Source organism: Choristoneura fumiferana, chromosome Z (assembly GCF_025370935.1).
Source record: "Choristoneura fumiferana chromosome Z, NRCan_CFum_1, whole genome shotgun sequence".
NCBI lineage: Eukaryota > Metazoa > Arthropoda > Insecta > Lepidoptera > Tortricidae > Choristoneura > Choristoneura fumiferana.
Genome location: NC_133472.1, coordinates 3,425,714 through 3,436,431, shown reverse-complemented (window position 1 = coordinate 3,436,431; position 10,718 = coordinate 3,425,714). Strand labels below are relative to the sequence as shown.

Here is a 10,718-nt window from a genome sequence, read left to right as displayed (position 1 = left end):
TGACCAGAGGAGCGACTACTCAATAACATGTACTTCACGGGTTTAATTTCAATTACTTTAACTGTTGCTAAGAAATTTTAGCTCATCGTAATGCATATGGTGAAATGGAACAGGTGATGAAGCACCAGGACTGGCAGGACACCTCAATAATGTACATCTCTGCATCGGAACAAGCAATCTCTTTTTTTTTTTTTTTGTTGATATGGCGTTTGCTGCGAGGCACTTTGCCAATGTCACGTCAAATTGCGTGATTTTGACTATCTCTTTGTAAAAGATGACGAGCAGTTGACAATTGTTTTTGTTTTTTGCAGTCGGTTCGATTTTTTGTTATATATTTTTTTCATGAACCAATAGAAACTCTTCACTTCTTCAACTGTTTCCACTACGTACTACATAAACAAAGAGTTTCAATTAGTTCACAGAAAACATATTCTTCGCAATCGCAACGCATTCTCTCAGATCTTTGGTGGAAACGCAGGCTGAGACGCAATTTATGGTGTTAACCTTTTTGAGCTGTGTTTGTAGCAACCCACATTTTTACCACTAAAAAGGGAATAAAACAAAAAAGTACATAAAAAACGTTTTTATTATGTAACTCCCTCCTTCGAATCAAAATTAATTACTACATAATTAACTTGCTAATTATACCTAACAAGGATGCAGTCTCACGAATATTACATACGATACAAACACTGAGGGCGCCGCGGGCGCATGGAACTTGCTAGACTGAGTTAGGTTAATCTAATGCCTGGTTCACATTGTTCCAGTAAAATCGTGCCTGTAGCGATACATTGCGGGGTCACAATCCAAACGAGTTACACAAGATCGATCGAGCGCCGCAGTGTCATGCTACTGGAACGATTTTACTAGAATAATGTAAACCGGGCATAACCATACGCTCGCAACTGACATTCTGCTTGTTAAAACATTTTACCGCTCGGCCACTACTGCAAAGAACTAGGTCTCGCTTAAACGGTGTACTCTACCAAAACTTTACCGCCAAGCTCAACGTCAATGAGGGTTACTTCACAGGCGAATCGCTAGGTGGCGTTAGTGTCGCGAGATCCATTTGACGTTAGTCTCGCTTGCGATTGGCTCTATTCAACCAATCACAACCGAGACACAATTTTTTTTCGGAGGACAATTTTGCCCGTGTCTATTTTGCCGTCGTGCGGTAAAAAATTCTAGGAAACGAAATATGAGAGGTAATGGTGGATGAACGATGCCAGCGCGAACTTATTCTATTTTTCGACGCAAATGTTAGTTACCAAACTGACCTCGCCATGCTGACGCCGAAGAAACCCTCATTGTACTTTAAACATCACTTATAAGCCTTAGTTTTTATTCCGATGGAGGAACTTATAAAAAAAAATTGAGCGACTATAGAATACAATATAATCACCACCGTCTAAACGAGGCCTCTGTACATTGCGCAGTCGGCATGCAAACCGCACAGCGGGTCGCGTCCAACGCACGCAACGCACTCGCGGCCGGGCGGTGTTCGCGCCGCGACATCTCGACCAGGGTCGCACGCGAGCGAACCGTATTTCATTAAACCACAATATGAATAGAAATGCATTCGCGGGTCCCGGCGGCTTGATCGCTAGAGTAGTTTGCCGCCGGGCCCAGGGACTCGGTCACACCCGCGCCAAGTCGCCGGAATGCCGTTTACGCCGCACTCCCCCTTACGTATTGCCAGACTGGGTATCTCAGGCCAGGCTTTAGTACAACCACGACACGGGAATGTCGGGCGAGCTCAATAAATACTATAAAGGACTACCCATTACACCGTATCATACCATGACCGTAATAGAATCGTGTCAGGCAAAAATATATATTTATATTGAAAAGTATATCGCGTGTCAAATGTATGCAGATCGCCGAACTGCTGGTCAAACTACACCAATTTGCGTGCCATTATAATATTGCCCTATTAGGTATTGGGTAAAAGCCGCCTATGTAATATAATCTTTTTTTATTAATTCTATTCCTTATTAACACGGCTTAAAACGTGAGAAAGCGACACGCAACGTAGTTATTTGGTTCTTGTAAAAGTTTATCAACTTTTTTATTGTAGTACGGTATCAAAGTGTGAAAGTAATTAAAACGCTATTAAAACATTATTCAACGGTAAGCTAACGATATGTAGTATCGGGGTACTAAGAATTATTATGGCAACACCGGCCTACGCACACATGTTTATAAAACCGGCCTCACCGGGCGTTTCACCGCGCTCCATCTTTACTTTTTATTTGATCTGAGGTATGCGCTTGGCATTTAGTTCCCGGCACGTTCCTAAAACTGTCATGGGTAGAGACCTTTACAATTACAAGGCCGCACCGTGGTGCAGCTGTAAAACGATTTAGGATATGATGTCCAAATACAAAAACAGCCTTGGTCGGTTGACGCTACCCATGTGCTTCTGGGGTGACACTATTTACCGGCCCGGATAATACCGACCCGATTTTTCGTGTACACACCCATAGAAACGCATGTCAACCCTGCATCTATATAGGCATCATAAGCCAATTTTGTACAAAATGTCTACCAAAGCCCAATCGCATAATAAAATACAAGCTAATATTATTCGCGAATTTCACTACTTGTACTTTGTTATGCAATCGGCCCAGCTCTCTGATTACATGGTGGGAAGTGCAGGCGTGAAATGGCGCGACCACGCGCGTCACTCACACAATAAATATCCACTACACGCTGTTACGATACAGATTGACGCAGATCGCTCTGTACGGGCAGGAGATCACATCTGCATGCTCGGATTCTAAAAGCTTCAAACGTCATCTTAAAACAAATTTCATAAACTTAACCTTCCTTGCTGACTGTACTAACGCGTCCGTACCAAATCACAAGTTGATCCCATTGTGGAAATAGACTTAGAAATTTGACACAAGCTTTATAAGATTTGAAATAGCTACACATAAAATTGAACTAGTTTGTGTCTATTACCAATGTATTTTAATCATACAGCAGTCAATGCATATCTCACCCGGAACTTAATCCAATACTTTGAATACCGACTGAAACAAGACAGATATAGTGTACCCAAGCGGAAACGTGACAAGTAGAGATTACATTCTGTTAGTGGTATGCGCGACATTTTAAAATATACAGTTATTAAAGTGAACCGTGTCAGCTTTTAGAGTCCGAGCATCCTCTGGGCGGGGTCTCTGCGGGGCGCAGCACGTTACAGCTCGTCTTTGAAGTCATCGTCGTCGCCGGCGCCGGGCGGCGGCGCTCCACCCGCGCCCTGGTACAGCTTGGCGATGATTGGCTGCACGACGTCTTCGAGGGACTTCTTTTGCTTCTTGTACTCCTCGGCGTCAGTGTCCTGGTTATCTTCGAGCCACTTAATAGCGGCGTCGATGGCTTCTTCCATTTTCGACTTCTCGTCTTCGGACACCTGTTGGCAAAATGTCACGTCAGTGGATTCTCGGTTTTTTTTGTAGTAAAGCTTTCAGGTAGTTACATTTAAAATGTATATTATACTTAAAAAGTTATATATAGACAAATGGATCTTTAGAATAAGGTGTTTTCTTCTAAATTGAATCGAAACCTGAATACAATAAAAAAACAAAAGTATAGCTACGACTGGTGATCGAATCCTGATCATCACTTCTTGGACGGCATATACGGCGAAAAAATAATGCAAATTAACAATCAAAAATTCAACCGATACAGTTATAACCTATAACCCTACCTACCTACCTACCTATAGGCTGTTCTTGGTACGACACGACAATATCTTTCTAAACCTGCTGGAACGAAAAGTAGAAGACAAAGCAGATGAAGGTCAAGATTGACCTAATTTGACCAGGTGAAGAAAAGAGTGGGTGTCGTGTCGTATCAGGAGTAAAACAGCTGGCCGAAGACCGTGCGGAGTGGCGGTTACTCCACCGACAAAAGTATTTTTTAATTTTAGAAGATAGAGTGACTTATAAAGCTAGTACATATATGTAGTTTGTACATACCTTAGCGCCGAGCTTCTCCTTATCCTGGAGCTGGTTTTTGATGGAGTACGCGTAGCTCTCCAATTCATTTCGCGCTTCCACACGTTCCTTGAGCTTCTTGTCATCATCAGCAAACTTCTCCGCGTCCTTGATCATCCTCTCGATGTCTTCCGGCGTCAACCTGTTCTGGTCGTTCGTGATGACAATCTTCTCCCGGTTGCCGGTGCCCTTGTCTTCGGCCGACACCTGGAGGATGCCGTTAGCGTCGATCTCGAAGGTGACCTCAATCTGAGGGATGCCACGCGGCGCCGGGGGGATACCGGTCAAGTCAAACTTTCCTAGTAAATGGTTGTCCTTGGTCATGGGGCGTTCACCCTCGTAAACTTGGATGGTCACGGTGTGCTGGTTATCGCTGGCGGTGGAGAAGATTTGGGACTTCTTCGTGGGGATGACGGTGTTGCGGGGGATCAGCTTGGTCATGACGCCTCCGACGGTTTCGATACCCATGGTCAGGGGGTTTACGTCGAGCAACACGATGGCGTCTGTGTCTTGTTCACCGCTAAGGACGCCGGCTTGCACTGCCGCTCCGTAGGCCACGGCCTCGTCAGGGTTGATGCCCCGGGAAGGCTCCTTGCCGTTGAAGAACTCCTTGACCAACTGCTGAACCTTAGGGATACGGGTGGAGCCTCCGACTAACACGATCTCATCGACGTCCTTCTTGTTCATGTCGGCGTCTTCCAACACCTTCTGCACGGGTTTCAGGGTAGATCTGAACAGGTCCATGTTGAGCTCCTCGAACTTGGCCCTGGTGAGGGTCTCAGAGAAGTCTTCGCCTTCGAAGAAGGACTCGATCTCGATCTTGACCTGGTGGCTGGAGGAGAGCGCGCGCTTCGCCTTCTCGACTTCACGACGCAGTTTCTGAACGGCCCTGTTGTCTTTCCTGATGTCCTTGCCCTTCTTCTTCTTGTACAGTTTGATGAAGTGCTCCATCACGCGCTGGTCGAAGTCCTCTCCTCCAAGATGGGTGTCTCCGTTGGTGGCTACCACCTCGAACACGCCGTTGTCGATGGTCAGAAGCGACACGTCGAAGGTACCGCCGCCAAGATCGAATACCAGCACGTTCTTCTCTCCGTCACGTTTGTCTAGTCCGTAGGCGATGGCGGCGGCGGTGGGCTCGTTGATGATACGCATGACGTTGAGCCCGGCGATGACTCCGGCGTCCTTGGTGGCCTGCCGCTGGGCGTCGTTGAAGTAAGCGGGGACGGTAACGACGGCATGGGTGACCTTCTTCCCTAGATACGCTTCAGCGGTCTCCTTCATCTTGGTAAGGACCATGGCGGAGATTTCTTCGGGCGCGAAGATCTTGTCGCCCTGCGCGGTCATAACTGAGACATGTGGCTTGCTGTTCTTTTCCACGACCTTGAAGGGGAAGAATTTGACGTCATGCTGGACTGTTGAGTCGGTCCATTCTCTGCCGATGAGTCGTTTGGCGTCGAAGACCGTGTTCTCGGGGTTGGTGGTCAGCTGGTTTTTAGCGGCGTCACCGATCAGCCGCTCGCCGTCCTGCGTGAACGCGACGTATGACGGCGTGATGCGGTTGCCCTGATCGTTGGCGATGATCTCCACGCGCCCGTTCTTGTACACGCCCACACTGTAGAAAAATTGTAACTTTATTATCAAAGCAGCTAAGGAAAATAATTCGGCAAGGGCGTCGCCAGTCAATGGCCCAGAGGTTGCAAGTTGGTATGGAGAGTGATATAAAAATGTATAAATTGTAGTTTCGAGAGCACAAACATGAACTTTGGTACTTAGGAGTTTGGTTTAGTTGCTTTACATTTGGCAACTTTTTTAGAATCTCTAGGGGGGGCAGCTGCCCCTCCCTGCCTCCCCTTGGCGACGCCCTTGTAATTAGGTTAAACTGAATTTATATATTTTTTTAAGGTAGCTTAATAAATGTTTTTCCGTTCGATAACACTGATAATAATGATGTCCCGTGGCAATAGCGTAAATTGCGCCTTTAAATCTTTAAAGGCTTAGGGGCTGTTTCACCATCTATTGATTAGTGTTAACTGACGGTTAAATGTGATGCAGTCTCCGTCTATTCGAACAAAACAAATAGAGGAGGCATCACATTTAACCGTCAATTAGCACTAATCAATGCATGGTGAAACAGCCCCTTAGGGTTCAAGCATTATTTAATAATAAGTCAGCCAAGATTTTTCTAATAACATATTATTACAATTATGTTATATATGATTGAATTAATATATTTTATCAATACACTACTATCATAGTACTATTGACACGGGTTATCAGTCTCCTCTGTAAGCTTTATCTCATTAAATTAATGCATGATAAAAAAAACACGCTAATCTCCAAACTTCGAGTGTGTTTGGCTTAAGTTTTACTTCTAGATTTTTCTTTTTTTCCATTCCACACGGACTCTGCGACGCCGAAATTAGTCTAAAGAGGCCTACAAATGGCTGTATTTAAATTTATTAGGGACATCAATAAACCATAAGACACCAATGCAGTCAAAGTGAACTCGGACATTTTAATCTGCATGTAATTTTGTCACTGGATACACAGTTACAACAATAATAAGACTGCTGGGCGGTACAAGAACCCTGATCTTTATTTTAAATTTGACCCTACCAGTTCTTTCGAATAGTCCATTATAGCCAAGAAATCCGACGCGGAACGCAAAGCAAGGTACTGCCTTTTGGCAGAAATATTATTTCCAAATGCTAGCATGCCAAACTGTTTTAGGTATTTTTCAACTCATTTTTTTATGAAACCAAAAAAAATTATGCGTGTATTTTCTTATGGCTTCATAGAATACAGTAGGTTAATCTATGTTTGTTTTATGATTGTACTGTAGCTGTTTCTACCAGAGCTGTGCGAGGCTAGGTAAATGAAGCGTTTCTATTGGTTTATTTATGGAAACACACATCCCTCTCAACATTAATATCCACGCACATCTCTGGTGGAAACGTAGCCTTAAGTCTAGTTGGAAATGTTGCTTGCTATGCAAACAAACAAATAAAGGAATGTTAAAGTAGTCACGATTGTTTACAGAATAAACACAAGTGGCCCAAAAATGTTGCTACCACAAGGTCATGGGCTTTTTTTTTAATAATTAATGTATATTACAGAAATGAAAGCTGTTGTAAACTGTTGGAATTAGTGTAAACTTTAGACTTTGTCTGTTCGAATTCAAAATTTTATTGCATTTCACGTTGTAGGTATATATGTGTCTATTTATCGCTGTCGCGGTAATTACATATTTCTATGAGACAAAAATGATTTTAATTAACAGGCAAGGTTTTTGTCTTCAAGACATTCAACCACTTATATATTTTTCTTGGTATTTGTTTTGGTAAGCAGACCATTTGCCTGGCATTCAACTTCTTAAGAACTCTGCCATGACCGAAGACTGAACACATGACCAAAGAATCCTGCCATGACCGTAATAGTGTGAGCAATGTGTCAGGCAAAAATATATTATTTGTAGCGAAAAGCATGAGACTGCCCACTAGTAGGCTCTGTAACCAACCGTCGCCGTCGCGTGTCATGTATGTGTTTGACGTTACGTTATTGACTCGTTCCTATTACGGTCATCGTATGATAAGGCACGGTGGGTAGAGTAAAGACCTTTAGACATTTTACTTTGAAGGCATAATACTATCAATAATAGGATAAAAACTATCTTTCCAATGTCCTTCTCAGGTTAACCAACTATCTCCATACCAAATTTAATTATTATCAGTTGATTAAGCATCAAAGCATAACACACATACTTATTACTAGCTTGGCTTCGCCCGTGTGGAATTCCGTAATCGCCCGCTGTTCCCTCGGGAACTGTGCATTTTCCGGGATAAATAGTAGCTTATGTCACTCTCTGTCCCGCATTTATTAGTCCATACTAATTTGCATTTAAAATATTATAACTCGGGAAATGCTGATTCATTCACTTATTGTGCCTAAAAGTTTTTCAATTACAGATGCAAATCAAAGTCAAGACTGACTACTCATCATAACTGCTTGGTGGCATAGTTACGTGCCAACTGGTCAGTGCCAAGCCAAGCAGAACATCTGAACACACAAGGGTTTAGTGACCTCTTATAAAACTAATCAAACAGATATTTTTTCCCAAGCACAGACTTTTTGTCATGAAATCTGGTTTGTGCAATTACATTTATTGACAGACTTCATTACCTAACTTAAAAAAAAGGAGGCTCTCAATTCGCCAGATTTTTTTAAACTCGGTAATTAGTGTGCATATGCCCTAAAGATAATTTTATTAGGTATCACTTTAAGCCGAGATGATGATGGTGACATAAGTTTATATTTGCCCAAATCAATTGTTTCAACTGGTTGTAAATTGAAGCTGCAGCATTGCAGCACCGGGTTCACAGATTTAACAACTTAAATGGCATCTCCATGTGATACCAATTAGTGGTTACCAGATGTCTGGTTATGGCGGTGAACTTATAAAGTGAACTTGTCTGATATGATGTGGCAATTTTGGAATTAGGGGCTAGCAACATTTCTAACAATTCTGTCTTGATTTGTCTTAACACATTACCCACTTTCATACAAAATTGATGAAAATTTTGTTGTTAATTATAACCTAAAAAGTATGAATATGAATTAAAGCAATTACAGCTTTGTCACTGTTGGTTCTTAGATTTTTTATTCAGTATGCACTCACCATGAGTACGTCGTTCCCAAGTCAATACCGATGACAGTCCCGATGTCTTTATCCTTTTCCTTTTTGTCGTCGGCGCACACGACCGCCACGACACAAGCTAGCGCTAGTAAACTCCACCGCATTGTTGCACCTATATAAAACACTGAAACAATCGAAATAACACGTCAACAATCTAGAAACTTCCAGAAGAATCTCTCGACACAGATGGGCCGCGCCGGCAAGCGCATACGTGGAAGACACGTCACTACAAACTGGTGCACTGATTTCGCGACCACCGGTTTTTGGGAGAGTCGAGACGGTACATTTAGCGATGCTAACGGGATAAAACGTGATAACGGTACACGTAGGAACGCCTACGGCATGATATCTAGGCCACTGCGCCGGCCCGAGTTCACGCGCATCGACTATTTTCCCCGTCACTGATCGAAATACTAACAGGTATTCCAATAAGATTTACGCTGTTGTTAATGCTTTGAAAAGTATTACTAATAGGCTCTAAAGACAAGTAGCCCAAAGAATGAATGCCACAAAGACAGGTTATAATTATCGCAAGCTCGAGAATTTTAGCGATGAATATCACAATTAGGAGAAAATAATGAAAGCCACTTACCGGTTTAAATAGACGATTAGAGTAAAAGTTTTAATTCAGTTAAGTAATTCACAGCCACGACAGCACTGGAATGAGTAACTTGCTTTTACGAAAACTATGTGCTTAGACCTTTTACATTCGATTTTCTAGAGAGAACTGAAGTTTCACACGCCGCCGCCGCTATTATTTAGCGCTGGCGTTGATCGTGGGCTAACGCGATTGGTCCACAAAGTGATGACGTATTTGATGCTCGGCTATGATTGGTCCAAGTGTTCCTATTTGGCTCAATGTCATTGGCCCACGTTTATAACTGGCACAGAAAAGTTACACTTTCTTTGGCGTATTTTTTTAAATTTGTGACTCAATAGTTTCTCAATATTTCACTCCACAATTACGAAAATTTAAGTCATGTATTTCAAAAATTTCATTGTTATATTACAAAAATATCTTGAAATCACGTTTACATTTTTAATTTTGTTGTATTAAATAACGATAGTTTGACTTCTCTAGGGCCATTTTGGAAATCCGAAATCCAATAAGTTGTATAGAGTTGTATACATTTTATACATTGAAGACTGTGTACAAAAGAAAAAGTACTTAGGTTGGTTAGTCGTCAAAATGAATATTTAAAGCGAAAGAACTATAAAAAAAATTGTAGTGTCTCCTCTTCAGGCAAGATTGGCCACATTTCTTTTTTTTCCGATGAGTAAAAAGGCATAATCTTGGACTCTAATCAAAATAATATTGTGGTAAGAGAGCTTCTTTGGTTTGGTTCTGGCAGGCACTCACTCCTCCTGACTTGACAGCGGCAAAGGCATATGAATTCGAAAAACAAAAAAAACATCACCTTAAATTTTACGTCAATAAAACTAAAAGTTCAAAGCCTTTTTCAAGCATGTTAAGAATATTTAGATAACTATACAAAAAAAATGCAAGAGAAGAAATAACAAATACATTTCAGATATCTTTACAATAGTTGTCTTATGCCAATGGAAAGTGAAGGACCACGGACACTATTAAGAGCACGGGTAAACTGATAGCCAGTAGAAAAATACATGCGTATTAATTTTGTAGTAATCTAGAGATTCTAAAAAGGTCCACGAGTTAGTAAGTTAGTAGTTAGAAGGAGAATCGGAGATAAAACGAAACCTACGGAGTACGGAGGCCTTTATTTAAACTTCAGAAATTGAATTTTAGCCGCCTCTAGCAAACTGATTAACAACAAGGGTCCAGAAATATAAATAGGATGATCGGTATATACTTACACGGTGTAACATGAGGACTAGCATAAATCATTTATCCCATGCATATTCGATTCTTTTTATGTTGTATACTTTATAATCCGGTCGGTATAATTATATGTATATAGGTACCTAAGTAAGTATATACCTAGTTGTAAATGGTCTTCGACCTGAAATACGTAGTTAAAAAAGCTTCCATGCAAAAGATT

The 10,718-nt window shown here is 41.8% G+C and overlaps 1 protein-coding gene across 1 annotated transcript; it reads right to left on the bottom strand.

Moving 5' to 3' along the window:
- Window positions 1–2,144: 2,144 nt before the first annotated feature.
- Window positions 2,145–9,442, bottom strand: LOC141432471 (endoplasmic reticulum chaperone BiP). Its single transcript, XM_074094088.1, has 4 exons — window positions 9,290–9,442; window positions 8,680–8,821; window positions 3,987–5,616; window positions 2,145–3,418 (listed from the first exon to the last, which is right to left on the bottom strand). The coding sequence occupies exons 2-4, from the start codon at window positions 8,799–8,801 to the stop codon at window positions 3,203–3,205; spliced, it is 1,968 nt and encodes a 655-aa protein (XP_073950189.1). The 5' UTR covers window positions 8,802–8,821; window positions 9,290–9,442; the 3' UTR covers window positions 2,145–3,202.
- Between the last annotated feature and the right edge of the window lie 1,276 nt (window positions 9,443–10,718).